The sequence below is a fragment of the Podarcis muralis genome, chromosome 14, assembly GCF_964188315.1.
Source record: "Podarcis muralis chromosome 14, rPodMur119.hap1.1, whole genome shotgun sequence".
Classification (NCBI taxonomy): Eukaryota; Metazoa; Chordata; class Lepidosauria; order Squamata; family Lacertidae; genus Podarcis; species Podarcis muralis.
In genome coordinates this window covers 28866853-28886505 of record NC_135668.1, presented here as the reverse complement: position 1 = coordinate 28886505, position 19653 = coordinate 28866853, and the positions used below count along the sequence as shown (strand labels likewise).

The following is a 19653-nucleotide window of genomic DNA, read 5'->3' as shown; positions in this document are numbered from 1 at the left end:
AAAGTGCGCATCACTTCATACCTAGTTAAGTCAGGCTTGCAAATTATCTGCACTCCTGTTTACTAATGCACCATAAATTCTTCCATATGCTTTGCTAATTACCTTTCTCAGGGTTGCTAAATTTTCATCCTTTAGGCCACACAATGCACCAGCAACAAACCCAGCTGTTTAACAATGATGCGAGCATCAACATCCCAAGTGGACAACATCTTTTTTCTGTGAAATTCCAAACGCTCTGCTCTCCATTTCGTATCTAGATTCTCAGAGACTGCAGCAAAAGAAATGCGAACTTCACATGCAAAAGGAAAGGAACAGATAGAGTATCCAGACTCAAAGACAGTGCAACGGGTACAACTGAGACTACACAAAAAAAAAAGCCCCAGGCAACCCCAAGATTCAAAGTGTTCCTTCCAGCTAGAATCATACACGGCCAGGACACAGTGGATGGAAATCTTGCTAGCCACTGGATTTGCCCATTCAGACATATTGAACCCTGACATATCTCCTTCTCCTACACACCACAAAAAAACCTGCAAGTTTTTGGCTGTTACCAGCACCAAAACTGTTATCTCTGCAGTCACCTTAAGAATGTAAGAGTTTTGCTAGATTAGGCCGATGCCCCTTCTAGTCCAGCATCCTGTGGCCAACCAGACAGCCCAAAGGGAAACCGGCAAGCGAGACCTGAGCACATGAGCACTGTCCCCTTCTATGGTTTCCAGCAACTGTATTCAGAAGCACTCCTGCCTCCAACCTTGGAGGCACAGCATAGCCATCATGGCTAGTAGCCTTCTCAGAACAATCACAACTAGAGGAGTCTTTCCCAACCTGGTGCTGTCCAGCTGTTGTAGACTACAACTCCCATCAGTGTCAGCCAGCACAGCCATAAAGTCTACTCCAGCACAGCCGTATGACACAGCGTCTGATGGGAGTTGTAGTCCAAGACTGCTAATGGGCAACAGGTTGAGGAAAGCTGGGGTGCCCTAGCACTAGAGTCAGGCAGAGCACTGAAAGAAGCATATTTTAAGGGTTGTTTTGTTTTTTTACATTGTAGGGCTCTTGGGGCAGACTCCTGCCTCCCTTTGCCAAAGTCACTTTGCAAAGGGCTACCTGCACATTGACACAGCCAACACTAACACAGCTGTTACCCACCATGTTTCCTGAGGGGAAGAAAAAGAGTTATCTAGAGAAGCACCCAAAAAAAACCCTGACTCCTGGGGCAAGGAAAGGGAAGAGCTCAACAAAGGCCAGCTGTGCTTGTTGTGCAATGGGGGGCAGTCATGGGTTCAACCCAGTCCCAGAAGGAAGGCCAGACCCTAACCCTGCCTGTTATGAAAGAGGGGGAAACAGAGCACCCCCCCAGCAACAAAAACCCTTTTTCTCAGGAAAAGGTACCTCCTCTCTCTCTCTCATTTGTATCTATAATTTTAGGGGAGGGAATGGAAAGAGGACCCCCCTCAACTTCCACCAACAGTAAAAAAGGGGGGACTGTCTCTCAAATACATAAGGTAGGAAAGTTACTGGGAGAGAGTAAGCCACCCACAGGACACCCCCCCCCAATCCTTTCCTGGACTTGCTGGCCTCCTCTAACCCCCTCCCCAAATACTGAGAAGACCTCCCTCCCCAAACACCCCCAAATGAGGAGACACCCCTCCCCAGGAGGCAAGAGGGAGACCCACCCCTTTCCTTCTTCCAACCCACCCACCCCATTTGGCTCTTCCAAGGGAGAAAAGGGCGCCGCACCCACAAACACAGCACCCCACTTTTGACTGGCTGCCCTACCGCCTCACCCTCTTACCTGCGCGGACGGGTCCTTGAAACACAGGGGTTTTTTCCCGCTCCCCTCCGTTCTCCTCTGGGGCAGCCCGGCCCAGGCAGCCACTCAGCAGGAGAGAAAGAGAGTGAATGAGCGCGCGCGGAGAGCAGCAGCAGCAGCAGCCTCGGCGAGGAGACGCCGCCCCCTTCCGACTTCCCGCGAGAGCCACACAGGCAGGGAAGGAGAGGGCGGGGCCGCAAGCGAGAGCTCTCGCGCCGTCAATCAAACCAAGGCACCCGTCTATTTGACGTGTGCAAGGATGGGAGGGACGGAGGCCGGGGTTGCTCTCTACTCCTCCCCTCCAGCTCTTCGGCACGGAAGCCCAATCACAACACACCAACCGCTTGGCCAATCAGGAGTTGCTCCGCCTCTGCCAGGGCAAAAAAGAGGGGGAAGAGAGGGAGAGGGAGAGGCGGGCCTAGGATAGAAGAGCCGGCCAATCGTTAGAGCGGTTAGCGGCGCTTTAGCCAATCGGATGACGCGGAGGTCTGCGCTCTCTCTCTCTCTCTCTCTCTCTCTCTCTCTCTCTCTCTCGCCTTGATTTGGAGTCCGCAAAGTGATGCTCTGCTTCATTTTCACCTGTGCAAAGGGAGGAAGGATTGGATGGATGGAGAACCAGCTTGGGGGAAAAGAGGAGTTTAAAGGATCGCGGACCAGCCGAAATGTGGGGTGCAGGCAGCAGGCATGCAGGCCTTATCAGCACTGATTTGCATATGCAAATTAATGCAAAAAGTGTCATTTTACTTCGTTTTGAAGATGTGGAACTAAAAACAGCAAATGCATAGGGCGGTAATCAGAGTTGAGCCAAGTCAGCCACATCCATTAATGTCAGTGGGGCTAGTCTGAGTGCGGCTGACTTTGGCTGCAGGCTATAGGTTGGAGAAAAGGGCGTTACCACGGTGACTGGGCCCTTCCACGCCCTTTGCAGCCTCATCCAAATATACGCTTACTAGCTGCATACCCTCCAACATTTCTTCGATGAAAATAGGGACATTCTATGAAGACTCCCTGGAAAAGACCCTGATGTTGGGAAAGATGGAGGGCACAAGGAGAAGGGGACGACAGAGGACGAGATGGTTGGATAGTGTTCTCGAAGCTACCAGCATGAGTTTGACCAAACTGCGGGAGGCAGTGGAAGACAGGAGTGCCTGGCGTGCTCTGGTCCATGGGGTCACGAAGAGTCGGACACAACTAAACAACAACAACAATTTCATGATGATGATAATGATATTTATACCCCCACCCATCTGACTGGGTTGCCCCACTACTCTGGGCAGCTTCCAGCATCTATAAAAACATAACAAAATATAAAATATTAATAAACTTCCCAATACAGGGCTGCCTTCAGATGGCTTGGGGGTCAGATAACTCCATAATATCCACATTTCTCTGATGCAAATTTGAACATCCAAAGGGAAAGCGGGACATTCTGGTATAAAATCAGAAACTGGGACAGCTTCTGTAAATCCGAGACTGTCGCTGGAAAATAGACACACTTGGAACGTCTGCAATACAGCCATGCTTGCTAGGGCTGATGCGAGTTGTAGTTCAAAAAAAAAAGGAGGGCACTGCATTGGAGAAGGTTGCTTGCACAAATTTGGTGTGCCTGGCATCCAAAATTTCCCAGTAATTTTTGCTGCAGGGTAATATTTCTCCCTTGTTATCTTACCAACAGTACAGTCTTCCACATATTTTCTCCAGACTAAGCTCATTTAAGTTCAGTAGGTCTTAATCCTAGGTCACTGGCTGCAGGATTGCAGTCTTAACCAATGGCACACTGACCTTCCTTATAGGACAGGAAATTAACATGAATGTGAGCCAAAATTAAACCATCATTTTAATTGGCCATCATTAAAATGTCGCAGTGAAGGTGTTTTAATTATAGGCTGTTTCTCTTCATTGTTCATTAACCAAAAGCGGTCTCCAAGATCAAATGCAACTACATCCACATCACTTTAAAAAAAACACCCCAACCCCCCCAAAAAAATTGTCCCACAGGTGGTTTCTATGGCGACATGTGCGATTGCAGTGTCATGTCAAGAACTTGCCTCAAACACACACACACACACACACACGCACGCACGCATAGAGCGAGAATAAAATGCTTGTGGAAAATCTACAAAGAGATTTAGGGATATGAAAGGCAATCAGTTTTTAAGAGCATAAAAGGTACTTATAACCTCGGCTGTCACAGCAAGTCACTTCCATGAATTACAATTGCAAATGGATTCAAAGCTATAATGATGCTTCTACATTCCTTGCCAGATGTAAGAGTTCATAGACAATGCAGTCTTTGTACTCAGCGCGTTTCATATAAAAAATTCTCATGAAGTGTTACTACATGGCAAAGCTCAGGTGCCACAAAATATTATTTTATTTTATTTTTATCTCCCTTTTAGGATTTAGGTGGGGTGCTGTCTCTGTGGTACAGCATCAGCTCTGCATGCTAAAGTTCCCAAATTCAGTCCCCATCATTTCAAGTTTTAAAAAGAAGGCCTGAGAAAACCTCTCGGACTCTTTACCCAGCACAATACCAGAAATTGCAGAAGTCCCACTGCAAGAGTAATATATGAGCAAAGGAAACTGCTTTCTACTGAGTCAGGCCATGGAGTTTTGGGGCCCCTTCGCATCCAGCAACAAGATTTGGGTTGCCCCTGTGACCTTCTTCAATGTGGTTGTTCAATGACAGATCGCCACATATATATTTTTATTAACTAATACATCTCAGATTTTGATTAAAATGGCTGTCCTGTATTTCCTCACCCATCCAAGTCACTGGGGTGGAAAAAAAATACGCTATACCTTATAGTTTTTAAGTCCTGCGTTGGGCAAAAGAGTCCCTCAGTGCAGGGGGTTGGACTAGATGATCCTCATGAGATAATCCAGGAAAAGCACACACCAATATATATATATTTTAGAAAGGGGCAGCTTCTCCTCCTTGCCCACTCTCCGGCAGCCACTACGAGTTGCCTAAGGAGGAGGCCGGCAGCAGCAACCATGGAGAGGTCATGGGATGCTCCCTCACTGCTGCGTGTTAGGTTTTCTTAATATTGAGGTGGTCAATGGTGCTACTCAGAGGTGTGTGTTTTTAATTATAACCTGCATGGCAGCACACCTGAGGTATCTTAATTTAACTAATTAGCAGGGGGAGTTTACCTACTGCACCAAATGCAGCAATGTGATAGGGTAATCGGTTATTTTGAAAACTGTATTTAAGTTGACCAAATGCTTTGTACGGTACTGGCTAGTGTAGAGCGGTGAGTTGCAGCTGTTTGGTTATTATTTAAAAATAAAGTAAGCAAAAAATATTGCGGGCAAGTTTTTATTCCATCGACCCAGTCACTGCGCAAACTTGGCTGGCGAAAGAAGTTCAACACTGCAACCACCATCCCTTGGGACAAGCACCAGTTCCTCCTCCTCCTCCTGGATTTCGGCAGTGGCAGCGCTGGCAGGGAAAATAGGGACATTCTGGGAAGCTGGGATGGCTTTCGTAATTCCAGAACTGTCCCTGGAGAACCAGGACACTTGGAGGGCATGCAGTCACTTCCTGGACAAAGGTGTTATGTACTGAAGTTCTCACCCTGGGCCGGCAGGGGGATACTGTAGATAGTTTTCACTCAGGTCCACATATGCAAATAAGGAATGGAAAGCGACGTTCAGTGATTGGATAGTTACAGAAAGTTGTTACTGTAGCTTTTGTAGTGGAGCCCTATATAAGCAGGTTGGCGGAACCCTTCAGCCCAGTTCTGTTCTGGCCTGTGAATAAACACGAGCTGTTTGAAGAATCACTGTGTCGTCTGATATGTTCACCCACAACTTAACAAAAGCTTTTGTTTGCAGATTAAACATAACTCAAGGAGGTGTGTAGCTAAGAACAGGTTGGGCAGCAAAAGTGGAATGGCTGGGAGGGACACGCAAATGCAGGGAGCACCAGCATTTAAAGGGATACCCCCCCCCATTGCTGTTGCCCTGCCAGACCAGACCAGGCCGGCCAGCACTGCCCAGCCCCAGTTGCTAAGCAAGCAGAAGGACTCGCTGCCCACACAGAGGGAGGGAAGGTGTCAAACACAAGGCTGGTTGCCCAGTCTCACTGGCTAGATGCACAGGAGCTCATCTTGGGAGGAGGGCTGAGAGCTCCCTCAAGAGGGTCCCAGAGGTGGCCTCTGAGTCTGGAGTGGCTGGAGGATTTCAAGCAGCCTGGAGGACTCTTGTGGCCAGGGTCCCACCACCATGAGAAACTCCAGAGGCTCCGGTTCTCATCTGAGCCCTTCATCAAACTAAGGTTGGTGAGGCCACTCTCAGCAAGGAGACCAGGAATCACGGACCTGTGAGGTGGGGAAGTCTATCCCTATGGAGGTTTTGGACTCTCTGGAAAGTGGCTCCAGGTCTGGCCAGGGGCAGGTGGAAGCAATGGACCCTTCTCCTACTGCTGCAAGCCGAACAGTGGAAGAAGGGGCATCTGCAGCGGAGTGTCCCATTTGCTACCTCTCCTTCGACGATGTCTTCAGGGCCCCTCGCCTCCTGCCTTGCTCCCACACCTTCTGCTTGGAGTGCCTGGCCAGGCTGTGCGTCTTCCTCAAGTCAAGCCAGAGCTTCCAGTGCCCACTCTGCAGGGGGAGCGTCCCCTTACCCTGCGGAGGAGTCCCCAGGCTTCCAGTCAACATGGACATCGTCCAGCAGTTCCCCCCGTGGATGAGGGAGGTGCAGGAGGTCTGGCTGGACGGCTTCCGTCTGTGCTGGCGCAGGAAGCTGCCAGGGAATGCAAAAGAAGAAGAGGCCTTTGCGGTGCTTGTGACCCTGGAATTGCTCAAGGCTGCCGCGCCCCGAGGGTCTGACCCCAGGGAGCTCATTGTCGCCCACCCCGTATCCAGATGCTGGGAAACCTGCTGCCTCTTGTGGGACCACTACCCTGGACTCTTCTGTGCCACTGCCCTGATGGTCTTGGGGCTCTTGTTGTCCACAGCCCTAATGTTAGGATTGCAGCGCTGATGCTGGAGGTTGCAGTGCTGAGCTGGGCTCCAGTGCAAGGCTGCTCACTTGCTTTGGGTAGGGTGGCCATTTGCATATGCAAACGAGGACATCTCTCTCTCTCTCTCTCTCTCTCTCTCTCTCTCTCTCTCTCATTATAAGTGAGTGGTGAAGTTTAAGATTGAGCAGGTTAAGTGAACACTTTGTCCTACAGATGCAATTGGACTAGAGGAACAAAAAGAGGCACATTTAAAAATCCACCAAAAAACACTGGATTCTGCAGTCTGTGGTAACAGGCAGGTTGTGTATTTTTCTGTGATTTTGTGGTGGCATCAAAACTGCATGATCCTCCAGCCTGGGCCCCTCACCTCAGGCTCCTAGAAGTTATGCTCAGGCCACCCCCTCCAGCCTCTTCAGTCTTTCCACCTCCTTCCCACTTGTTTTTAGCCTTTTCCACCATGAGGGCTAGAAACAAAGGACTGCCAGCCCAAAGGACTCCTCCCCTGCCTTGAGTTGCTGTGTCCTCTCCCTCCATGTGTGGGCCACTTGCCTAGGATTGGCATGCAGACACCCATGGGTACCAAATGAGTCTCCCATCTTGGGTGTCCACAGCTGCCTCCACCTCCCTGCAGCTCTAGGCTCTGAGGAAAGACCAAGCTGTGGTGGGGGTCCAGAGCCACAGAAGTTTGCAGGTCAACGTTTACAAGAGCTTTCCTGCTGCTGCAACAGCAAACTGCGGCAGCGACCTCGCACAGAAAGACCTTGGAAGAAAGCATTTCCTCACCGCCACACACATGCCTCGTTCCTTTCTCAGAGTCCAGGCAAGGCTGCAGAGAGGTGGAGGCAAGCAGGGGCCATGTGGCCACCACAGGTGGGTGCCAACTTGCATGGTCTGTAGGAGGGAAGAGGAGGGAGCAATTTGCGGCTCTGCCTCCTGCCCTTGAGCTTTCCCTACGCTCGCGGGTTATTAGAAGACTTGCCATTAAGAACTTGAACTTGCTTCTTTCCTCCTCCCTCCCAAATCTGTTTTCCTTTTATGCCATGCCTTTAAGAACTGTAACCCTGAGGGGCAGTGACTGTTTTGTTTGTTGTGTTCCATAAGCTGTTCTGGGAAATTTTGGGGTCTGAAGAGTGAGATTTTAAAAAAAATAAAAATTGGGTGTGGGTGTGTGTCAATAAACACTCATGTGCATGCCCTGAGAACTACTGGAATTACGAATATATATATATATATTTTAAAAAACTGGCTCAGATACAGGACATGACAAATGCACAAACACGAAGTGCTTCTACAAAATCTGGTCCATCTTCCCCACACAGTAGTGAGCGAAGGGCACTTTAGGAGCTCCACTGTCCATTCCTTTCTCATTTATACACCTGGGTGTGGCTAAACCCGTTAAGCAGAGCTACAATTTTGCTAGCTGGGCTCAGATCCCGTGTCCTTTTGCTGCAGCTCCTGTGAAGTCTTCCGGTTGGGCACTCCCATCTATGTGCCACTTCCTTCTTCCCTGACACAGCAGCATGGAAGGCTTTCAGCCAAATAGCCCCATGAAGGCTGCTCCCCAATGCCACATGGAAGCTGGTTTCTGGGGTTCAGAACTTGGCCACTTCTTGGAGGTCAGTTCCTTTTGCAGAGCTAAACTTCAGCAAGTGAATCCCTGAGTTGGAGCTGGCGCAAAGAAGTGAGCTGCTCTCGAAGGCGGCCAGCGAAGGCAGAGCCCCGGCTCCTTCAAGGCAGGCAGTAGCCACACAGGCTAGGAGAAGAAAGAAAGAGGCAGTCAGTTGGTGTTCGGGGAGAGAATATCTGCCTTCGTCCTCTCTCGGTGGAGGGTCAGGCCAGCTTTGCTTCACATGCCCAACAAAATGTTTGGGTGGGCTGTGCAAACAGCCACCCCAAAAGTGGAAATTCAAACAGGTGAAGTTTGTCACAGCATGGAGATGAGATGGGGTGCTGAAAGACTGGCCAGTCAGGGAACACCCCCCCAAAAAAAAATTCACACTAGGAATACTGTGTCCAGGTCCTAGTCACCTCACCTGACCTTACAAAGGATATTGTAGAACTGGGGGAGGCACAGAAAAGTGTACCCAAAAAGACCAAGGGGGAGAGAGACTCCCCTGCGAGGAAAGCTTGCAGCATTTGGGACTTTTTCATTTTAAGAAAAGGCAAGTAAGGGGAGGGCATTATAGAAGTGTGTAACATTGTGCATGGTAAAATTATGCAGGGTTCAGTTATACTCTCCTCTATACCTTGTGCAAATCCTCAAGTTCCTTGTTTGGATCCCTGGCCCCCCGGTCTACACATTAAGGGTTTTTTTTGTTGTTGGTTCCTTTTTATCAATTTTATTAAGAGTTTTCAACATACTATACAATGGTACCTCTGGTTGCGAACGGGATCCATTCCAGAGGCCCATTCGCAACATGAAAGGCCCACAACCTGAAGCACCATATCTGCCCAGGTGTGTGGTGCAATTTGGCGCTTGTGTGCATGCGCGAAGTGTGATTTAGAGCTACTGCGCATGCGCGAGGTGCAAAACCTGGAAGTAACCCTTTCCGGTACTTCCAGGTTGCCGCAGGACGCAACATGAGAAATCGTAACATGAAGCAAACGTAACATGAGGTATGACTGTACAATAAAAGCCAGACTAATCTAAAGAAGGCAAATAGGAAAGAAGCAAGAATAAGCATCAGAAGAAAATAAGGAAGAAAGAAAATAAAAGAAATACCAGGCCCTCTGTCACAATGATATCTTAATCCTTATTCCACACACAGAAAAATGAGCTCTCCCATCTCTCACCTGGCAGCTTCCCCCTCTTCCCTCAGTCTCCCACCCTGCGAGAGCCTCTCTACCCTGCCCCTCACAAAGGGGCCTTTGTCTTCTGCCCATCACCTTCCAGTAAGTATCTTCACCCGTCCAAGGTAGGAAACTTCGAGAATTACAGATTCCCCACCTCCCGCCATTACTACAGGCCTTCACTTCTTTAAGTGAAGTGTCTGTGAGAGAACATCTGTTTGCTTCCTTCAAGCTTTGCTGATCTAGCAAGGCGGCCCTTGCAGCCAATTCTCCCCCAGCAAGAGGAGCTGAGCGCTCTACCTCCAGAGTCCTGGCTCCACACTCTCACTGTGCAGTCATGCGACGAAGTGGCAATGGCCGGGGAGGCCCCGAGGCCCCCAGGGAGGAAGATGCAGGATGCTGTGGTCTGGGAGTGGCCCCAAAACTCTCGCACTCGGCACTTCACCTGCCGCAGGTCCCAGAGCTGGAAGGAAGAGCAAGTGGTGAAGCCATACCCCTCCCAAATCTCATTCCTGTCTCCGCCACTGAGCTTTCCCTTGTTGCAAAGCTGGAGTGAAAACACACTTCGGTCTCCAACGTCAATCAGAGCGGCAATATTTACCTTTAAAAATTAGATGTTTAAGGTGCCCTTTAGGGACGTTCCCCTGCGAGGCAGCTTTTAATGAGTAAAACACAATAAAGTGGTACCTCGGGTTACATACGCTTCAGGTTACAGACTCCGCTAACCCAGAAATAGTGCTTCAGGTTAAGAACTTTGCTTCAGGATGAGAACAGAAATTGTGCTCCAGTGGCGCGGCAGCAGCGGGAGGCCCCATTAGCTAAAGTGGTGCTTCAGGTTAAGAACAGTTTAAGGTTAAGAATGGCCCTCCGGAACGAATTAAGTACTTAACCCGAAGTACCACTGTATATACCTTTGCCTTCCTGTTGTTATTTAAATGAAACACTTTTTGTGTTGCAAACCATCTTATCAATCAGCAAAAAGCAAGTGATTAAGAGAGACAGGGACAGAATATAAACATTTTCAAAAATTTCTGGGAGCATAAACGGTCATCCATTTAGCAATCCAAATTCATCAGTTTCAGGTTAAGAACGGACCTCCAGAACGAATTAAGTACTTAACCCGAGGTACCACTGTACAACAAAAGGAAAAAGGCACCAGCGCATTGCAAAGTATCACCAATTCAGCAGCAGCAACTCCCTTCTTCAGAGGAAATTTAGCCTTGCAACCCACTTTGGCCTGGCATTGCCAAGCCGTTTTCCCACCGACGGCGTCCGCCCTGTCTTTTTAGGTTTGGAAGTCTAAGGGAGGGGACTCTCTCCCTCTCTTTTCACTGATGGGAGAAAGTGTTAAAACAAACAATGACCAGGCCATTGGAAGCTACACAACAAATTTATACTCTTTGTGCGTCTGGCTCCAACCCTGACACCGGAATCCTCGCCAATGAGCAGGATACTTTTGAGGAAGCAAAGGTGGCTACATTGCGGGTTGTTTTGGAAGTTTGCCATATCGAGAGACCCTTTATGGAGCCAGAGAGGGAGGCTCAGTGGGGGACTGGGCTAGGAAGATGACCCTTTGGGTCCTGTCTCCCCCTCTCCAGTTCTGCGGTTCAAGCTTCCCACCACCACCACTGCTCAGCGCTCCTGCCTCAGCCCACAGCTGTTGGTGACCTCACCGTGGCCTCACAGCCTTCACCGCCGGAGCCAGTGCTGCCGCTGACACAGTACCGCCCGTCTGAACTGACATCGCAGGACGTCTGGATATGCTGCTTGGCAGGGAAGGCGTGGGCCACACGCAGCTCCCGGCTGTCCCAGATCCTGCCACAAACAAAAGGTGCAGCAATGGGCACGTGAAAGGGCTCAAGGTGGCCGGCTGGCCCAAAGACATTTTGTCCCACCAAAGCGGCCCGAGAGGTCTGGCTAGAGGCCGCCCACTGCCCTACAGTGCTGAGCAGCACCAAAACAGATTAAAATGACTAGGATGCTATTTTAAATTTATATTTCTTCCCCAGTATGGCAATAAATAAAAAAAAAGACTTTTGTACAAGCCAGTGAAAGGTTTGGGGCATGGAACAACAACAACAACAACCCTTGCAGCCTATGGACCAGCTCAGTTTGACTTTGTTATTGATACCCCAAAAGTGTTTACAGTAGTTCCCTAGTGGGATTTGCCGGTTGGATGCTTGGGGATTTGGATCACACACACACATATGGAAGATTTTGTTAATTACAAACATAAACTATGGCATTAAAAAAATCAAAACAGATTTTAACCGCTAAAGGTAAAAAAAGGGACGCGGGTGGCGCTGTGGGTTAAACCACAGAGCCTAGGACTTGCCGATCAGAAGGTTGGCGGTTCGAATCCCCGCGACGGGGTGAGCTCGGTCCCTGCTCCTGCCAACCTAGCAGTTCAAAAGCACATCAAAGTGCAAATAGATAAATAGGTACCGCTCCGGCGGGAAGGTAAACGGCATTTCCGTGTGCTGCTCTGGTTCGCCAGAAGCAGCTTAGTCATGCTGGCCACATGACCCAGAAGCTGTACCAATAAAGCGAGATGAGTGCCGCAACCCCAGAGTCGGTCACGACTGGACCTAATGGTCAGGGGTCCCTTTACCTTTACAGGTAAAAAAAGCTTTTGGATGGGGAGAACTTCAGCTATAAAGATTTTTTTTATTCGTGTGTATTCCACTGCAGCAAATAAACTGTTTCCATCACTACATCTTGTGGTAGTCCTGGAGCTCAGCTCTGCTACAGAGGAAAGCTTAGCCCCACCAGGTGTGCACAGGGAAAGCCGCCCCCCCCAGCACGAGTTTTGGCAAGAGCTGCAAGGTCTGCTACACCCACCAGCTCCAAGGGATCCTATGCTGACGAACAACTCCACCCCGCAGCTAAAATTTCAAAAGCAAAATTTTCAGAAAGTTGGGTTCAGAGCCAGAAATGCTGGATTTGTGCACAATTTGGTCTCCACTCCCATGCGCTCACATACCTAATTGTTTTATCCTCTGATGCTTGGACTATATATGGCTCTCCGGGAACCCAGCACAGATGAGTTACCTGTGGGAGAGAACAATTAATGGGCAGCTCATCTAGCCATATCAGAAAGCGGTCCCCCTGTGTGAGAGGCAGGGAAGGGAAAATCTCCCAGGATGGAAGAAGAAAGGGAAGTTCCCAGGTGAGAGCTGGGAGGAATCACCTTTCTCTGTGTGGGACAAGTTAAGATTTACACGTGAAAGAGGACTTTGTTTTCTCTTTCTTTCTTTCTTTCTTTCTTTCTTTCTTTCTTTCTTTCTTTCTTTCTTTCTCTCGCCCTCCCTCCCTCTCTCCCCCTCTCCCTCCCTCCTTTGTTTCTGTTTAGATTGGTTTGTTTTTCTTTATTATAATACATTATGAAAATCATATTAAAAAATAATAACAACAAAATAAAGAATCAAACAGAGAGGTACAGCTTCTTGAACCCAAAACAAAATAATCTCCCCTGGGGGAAAAAGGCAGTCTCATATCAGCGTGTGGAGTGAAGAGTGATAACCAAGTTCTAAAGCCTACTCCTTCAAGGTTAAATTACGGAAAGCAGAGGATTTTACGAGCATCTATTGTTTTTAAAACAACCTAGTTTGCGGTCTCAGCAATATCAGCACAGCTCAGAATGCCCTTAGAATTTCAGAGAAGCCCACATGAAATGGGGCCAAGCTTTCATCCAGACCACTTTCTGACAAAAGCCAGTCAGACGTATGTAAGAAATCCCAAAACAGGGAATAAACATCATAACCTCCAACATGTCTCTGATGAAAATAGGGACACCCTATTCTACATCAGGAAGCTTCTCCGGCATTTGATCTCGCAGCACACATAGATGTTATATACATATCTACATCGGTCACCTTGAGCCAATTACAACCTTTCCGCCAAACCTATCTCACAGGATTGTTGTATAGAAACAATGTGTGAGGGAAGGGATTGTGTACACCTTCCACAGATAAATAGAATGAAATTATTTTTTTAACTGTAAGCTGCCTTGAGTCCCTGTCAGGGGAAAAGGCGGGAAATAATAATAATAATAATAATAATAATAATAATAATAATAATAATAATAAAGAAGAAGAAGAAGAAGAAGTAGTAGTAGAAGAAGAAACTGTGAGAATGATCAGGAACATACCAAGGAGTAAATCCTATTGAACTCAGTGGGACTGAGCTCTGAGCAAAAATGATTTGGATTGCAGTATAAGGCTGCCTAGTCTTTACCCAGTTACCTGAGAGTAAGCTCCGTTGCATTCAGTGGGCAGACAGTGCAAGGCTCTATTTACAATAAAGGAATAAACACTCCACACCTTTCCTTTAAAAAATTGGTGGCTGCTGAAACATTGCAATTAAATAATTTAAAGTGGATTGGTTACATTTCCTTCAAAATTATAGGAAGGGCTTCATATACCAACTTCACTGTTTCCTTCATTTGGTGCAGGTATTTTATTTTCAGTATAAACTATAGTTACCAGATGTCCCCATTTCCTAGGGAAAGTCCCTGGATTTACATATCTGTCCCCAGACAAAATTTGTCCCCAGAATGTCCCCGGATTTCATTTAATGACCCTGGATTTATATTTTAAGTGTTGTAGATTTATTAGTAGGGAATGAATGTTGCGTGATTGGTTCAACGGCACAAGACACATCATATGGGGACTTCCGGCAAGGCAAAATGGCGGGCGCCATGGCAGTGAGCAGCTCCTGAAGCCAGCCAGAGCCAACTGCGCTACCAGGCTGGCTCTGGGCTGCTGAGACTGCCACTGCCAAGCAGGAACCGGGGACACCCGGCGCGTCACCTGGGGGAACCACTGACACACACCCCCTCGTGACCCAAATTCAGCCGGGAGCAAGAGCACCCAGCCAACTGCCCAGTGGTGCTCCGGGGCCAGGAAAACCCCGGAGCCGACGCAGGGAGAAGGAGGAAAGGAGAAGGAGAAGGAAAAGAGAGAGAGAGAGAGAGAGAGAGAGAGAGAGAGAGAGAGAGAGAGAGAGGAAGGAGAAAAAAGAGGGGAGCCCTGACCTTGCAGCACCACTGCGGCTTAGGAGGAGAGGTAGGAGAGCACTGGGAGGGCTAGCACTCCAAGAGAGCAGGCCGGGGCCCAGAGGAAGACCGTGCGACAGTGGAGACCACAGAAAAGCTATTACTTCTTAATATATATTTTTTAAAAAAAAAAAACTTTTTAAAAATAACTTTTTTCTCTCTTTTTTTAAAAAAAGAGTGTCCCCGGATTCTTTGAAAAAAAATCTGGTAACCTTAGTATAAACCGAACTCCATTTCTGCACACACACACACACACACACACACACACACACACGGATGGAAGTTCCACTTAGCTATAAATGGTTAAGAGGTCACTTAAAACTGGGCGAGGGATTTGTACCTTTGGCATCTGTAATAAATAGTAGGACTTCTCCCTTCCAAGGTCTTCCGGCCCTTACCAGATTCCTGGAAATGGACGCTCTGTGCAAACAGTCCCCTGTCTCTAGGTCCCAGGTGCAGACAGTGTTGTCACGGGAGCCTGTGCAAAGCTGTTGGAAAACTTAACAAGGAAAGAGAGAGTCCGTGAAGAAACCCGTCAGGAATCCAGACACAGACTTCTTACTTCAGCAGGAGTCACTGCCTCACCTGGGCTGACAGCCAAGCCAGTGACCACCAGGTCATGCCCTGAGAAGCCCTGGACTGCCCCAGAGCCCCCCTGGAACCCCCACATCAGCACTGTCTTATCGCGGGAAGCGCTGAAGAACCAGTTGGAGGCTGGGAGGCAGGTCACCTGGGGCAGAACAGAAGAGAAGTGGATTCAGACAACCACCCTTTTCCACACAGGTTGTTCAAAAAACACAGAAGCTGCCTCAGACTGTTTTTCCACCTATCACTGCCTACTCTAACTGGCAGTGGCCACTCTCCCAGGTCTCTGGCAGAAAAAGGGAGAGGGCTGTCCCCCCATGATGATGATGATGATGATGATGATGATGGATTATTGGGTTGTCTTTGTTTTTATTTTTCTTATGCAGTTTGTGTTTTGTATATTGTAATTTCATGTTGTGAACCGCCCTGAGCTCTACAGGTATAGGGCTGTATACAAATATTATATAAATAAAATAAAAATAAATTATGATTTATATGTTGCCCATCTGACTGGGTTGCCCCAGTCATCCTGGGTGGCATGCAACAATTATAAATCCACAGTAAAACACAGTAAAGCCCTATACAGGGCTGCTTTCGGATGTCTGCTAAAAGTCAGATAGTTGTTTATTTCTGTGAGAGCCTTTCAACTGGAGACTGAACCTAGCGCCTTTTGCACACACAGCAGCCACCTTCTCACACCCTCCCAGATGTCCCGTCCCCTTCTTAAGCTTTTTATGTCGCTTAGCGCTTGATGGTGCATGGTGGAGTCCTGGTCTCTGTTGTCTATGCTTGCCAGGGGAAGAGCAGAAAGAAAACATTTTTGCAGCCAAAATCTGGCGTTTACCTTAGTAACTTCTCGCTCATGACCTAGGAACCTCCTGACCAGGGTGCCACGACGCCAGTTGTACACAACAACAGTCTGGAGAAAGAGAAAGTGGGGGAAAGCTTTCATGCAATATTTCAGATCCCTGCAGAAATAACCACCTACGCAAGTATTCCTGGGAATGGTAGTTTGTTAAGGGTGCTGGGAACGGAAGCTCCGCGAAAAGTCTCAAAACAACTCTCGGCACCTGTAACAAGCTACAGACCCCATGGCTGTTGAGGTGGAATAGGAGTGCTTTAAAGGTAATGGGTCTGGATGTGGCGTTCCACTGATGGGACACAGGTGGTGCTGTGGGTTAAACCACTGAGCCTAGGACTTGCCGATCAGAAGGTCAGTGGTTTGAATCCCTGTGACGGGGTGAGCTCCTGTTGTTCGGTCCCTGCTCCTGCCAACCTAGCAGTTTGAAAGCATGTCAAAGTGCAAGTAGATAAATAGGTACCGCTCCGGTGGGAAGGTAAACGGCGTTTCCGTGTGCTGCTCTGGTTCGCCAGAAGTGGATTAGTCATGCTGGCCACATGAACCGGAAGCTGTACGCCGGCTCCCTCGGCCAATAAAGCGAGATGAGCGCCGCAACCCCAGAGTCGGTCACAACTGGACCTAATGGTCCAGTTAACTTTGTGTTAAAATATAGAGTGGGAACGGAGCACAATTTTAAACTGGAAGGGCCTATCAAAACTGAGCTTGTCTGCGACTCCATATATCTCAGCCAGCACTAGACAGGGAACTGGTTCAGCTTTTCAGAGGCCTCATTTTTAAATTGAGTTTGCAGCACCATTTGCTTATATGCTCCATTTCTGGCCAACGGACAATAAACCTGTATGCATGTATCATATCTCAGTCGTTCATGTGCGTTGCACCACGATAGCAAGTTTCCCCTCAAACAAAAACAGGAAGCGGAGCCACCAGCATTAACACAAAGCCACCCAAGCCAGTAAATAATAATAATGATAACAATAATAATACAGTGGTACCTCAGGTTACATACGCTTCAGGTTACATACGCTTCAGGTTACAGACTCCGCTAACCCAGAAATAGTGCTTCAGGTTAAGAACTTTGCTTCAGGATGAGAACAGAAATTGTGCTCCGGCGGTGCGGCGGCAGCGGGAGGCCCCAATAGCTAAAGTGGTGCTTCAGCTTAAGAATAGTTTCAGGTTAAGTACGGACCTCCGGAACGAATTAAGTACTTAACCTGAGGTACCACTGTAATAATAATAATAATATGCCACGGCTCATCTGACTTGGGTTGTCACTCAACCACTCTGGGCGACTCCCAACAAAATATTAAAAACACAATAAAACACCAAACATAAAAAACTTCCTTATACAGGACTGCCTTCAGATGTCTTCTAAAGGTTATATAGTTACTCATCTCCTTGGCATCTGACCGGAGGGCATTCCACAGGGAGGGTGCCACTACTGAGAAGGCCCTCTGCCTGGCTACCTGTAACTTCACTTCCTGCAGTGAGGGAACCACCAGAAGGCCCTCAGAAATGGACCGCAATGTTGCTCCAGATTCCCAGAGGAAGGTGGACTCTTTGGAGCATCCATGGCATGCTGCCCGCTGAGCTCTGTGCTCCAGCAGCTCCCCTGGGCTGCCTGCCCCTAAAGGCAGCCATCTTGAAAGACCACCAGGGGCCGCAACGTGGCCACAGAGGGAGGTGATGTTCTGCCCGGGCTTTTCTTTCGTGAACCTGGCATTAAAAATCAGAGGGGCAGCGATACAGGATTGTGGGGAGGGGGTTGGGGGAGAGAGAGATGGACCCAAGAAGTCCCCACACTCTCTTCCATTTGGGACCAGTGAGATGCTCCTGCCAGCTGCAGCTAGCTGCTCTCCTGCGGGCTACCTTGTCTTTGCCGCCTGACACGCACAGGTCAGTCGTGAGGGACGCCACTGAAGCCACAGCACCACAGTGAGCTGGACACGGCTGCTGAACCACCTTGGCAGGAGGGGGCTCTTCCTCATACCTGTCGGCCCTGCAAAGGAGAAGGCAAACATAAACAGCCAGGAATGATATGAGGCACTGAAACCCACCTGGGTTTCCTTAACACTAAAGGTAAAGGGACCCCTGACCATTAGGTCCAGTTGTGGCCAACTCTGGGGTTGCGGTGCTCATCTCGCTTTATTGGCCGAGGGAGCCGGCGTACAGCTTCCGGGTCATGTGGCCAGCATGACTAAGCCTCTTCTGGCGAACCAGAGCAGCACACGGAAACACCATTTACCTTCCCGCTGGCGTGGTACCTATTTATCCACTTGCACTTTGACGTGCTTTTGAACTGCTAGGTTGGCAGGAGCAGGGACCGAGCAGCAGGAGCTCACCCCGTCGTGGGGATTCGAACCGCCGACCTTCTGATCGGCAAGTCCTAGGCTCTGTGGTTTAACCCACAGAACCACCCACGTCCTTAACACTAGATCCCGGGTTTATGGCAAAGGAGCCCCCTTGCACCCCATGGCAACAACCACTTTCCACTGTGGCAAAGATTTCATAACCAAGGGGAAATGGAGCCAGGAACTGCTCCATTGTTTTGTGTTCTGTTCAGGTCGTTTCCTGTTTCAGAGTCTGTTCTGGCCAGGAGGGTCCAAAGTTCAAGCCAGGAACTTGGTGGCTACGGAGGGAATGAAATAAAAAATGTCTCAAATTGAATGTCACTGGCCTGCATGAAGGACTCCACGATTTGAAAGCAGAGACACTCGATGTACTTTTGATACTCATGGAAATCTTTTAATAAAAACATCAAAAAGCAAAGGGAAGACGGCCTAATGCCACATTTTAAACAAGTGTTATGCCAATTCTTGCAAATAATAAAGGCTATATTTAAAGAAGAAAGGGACAGGGAGGGGTAGGATGAGAGAGAGAAAAAGAGAGAGAGAGAGAGAGCGCACAAACCTTAATAAGGGGAAGGATAAGGTGGTCAGTGATGAGAAGAGTTATTGAGGGAGGTGCAAAGAGAGGGGGGACTAGAGAGTCAGAGCTGAGATGCCCTCTTGATGATGATGATGATGATTTATTTATACCCCACCCATCTGGCTGGGTTTCCCCAGCCACTCTGGGCAGCTCCCAATCCAATAGTAAAAACACAATACAGCATTAAACATTAAAAACTTCCCTAAACAGGGCTGCCTTCAGATGTCTTCTAAAAGTAGGATAGTTGCTTATTTCCTTGACATCTGATGGGAGGGCGTTCCACAGGGCAGACGCCACTACCAAGAAGGCCTTCTGAGTCTGAATCCAGGCAAAACAGAGGCACTGTGGATCAGCAGGTTCCCGAGCCCAGACAACTAATCAATTGCCTGCTTTGGATAAGGACCTTCTGCCACTTCTGGAACAGGTTCATATTCTGAAGGTGCTCCGAGATCCATCTCTGTGGCTAGAGGGCCAAGTGACCTCTGCATCAACCAGCTTCAGCTAGCAAGACAGCTATGTCTGTTTCTGGACCAGGATAGCCTGACCACGGTCATCCATGCACTGTTATTCTTCAGGCTGGACTGCTGCAATGTGCTTAGTGTGGGGCTGAGGTTGTCCCAGAAATGCAAAATGCATTGACTCAACTGCTCACC

General features: G+C 48.6%; 3 protein-coding genes across 8 annotated transcripts in view; 1 reads left to right on the top strand and 2 right to left on the bottom strand.

The window, feature by feature from the left end:
- GLCE (glucuronic acid epimerase) overlaps nt 1-1936 on the bottom strand; it is a 59577-nt gene extending 57641 nt beyond the window's left edge. Inside the window, exon 1 of one of the 3 annotated variants that reach the window (XM_028705603.2) lies at nt 1796-1936. The gene's annotated coding sequence lies outside the window, so the exon portion shown is untranslated. The remainder of the gene's footprint in view (nt 1-1795) is intronic. The other 2 variants (XM_028705605.2, XM_028705606.2) reach the window with 2 other exon arrangements.
- Nucleotides 1937-5061: 3125 nt separating this feature from the next.
- On the top strand, nt 5062-6917 carry LOC144325527 (RING finger protein 223-like). The gene has a single exon (XM_077919078.1). It carries the CDS (start codon nt 6164-6166, stop codon nt 6800-6802), a length of 639 nt encoding a protein of 212 aa, XP_077775204.1. The 5' UTR covers nt 5062-6163; the 3' UTR covers nt 6803-6917.
- Nucleotides 6918-8078: 1161 nt separating this feature from the next.
- Nucleotides 8079-19653, bottom strand: part of WDR31 (WD repeat domain 31) — a 14997-nt gene continuing 3422 nt past the window's right edge. For all 4 annotated transcript variants that reach the window (XM_077919073.1, XM_077919074.1, XM_077919075.1 and 1 more), the window contains 8 exons: nt 17942-18071; nt 16058-16132; nt 15214-15358; nt 15027-15127; nt 12556-12623; nt 11246-11387; nt 9873-10035; nt 8079-8535 (listed from right to left, as the gene is read on the bottom strand). In XM_077919073.1, the coding sequence (XP_077775199.1) occupies nt 8375-8535; nt 9873-10035; nt 11246-11387; nt 12556-12623; nt 15027-15127; nt 15214-15358; nt 16058-16132; nt 17942-18071 (985 nt within the window). In that variant the 3' untranslated portion in view covers nt 8079-8374. The remainder of the gene's footprint in view (nt 8536-9872; nt 10036-11245; nt 11388-12555; nt 12624-15026; nt 15128-15213; nt 15359-16057; nt 16133-17941; nt 18072-19653) is intronic.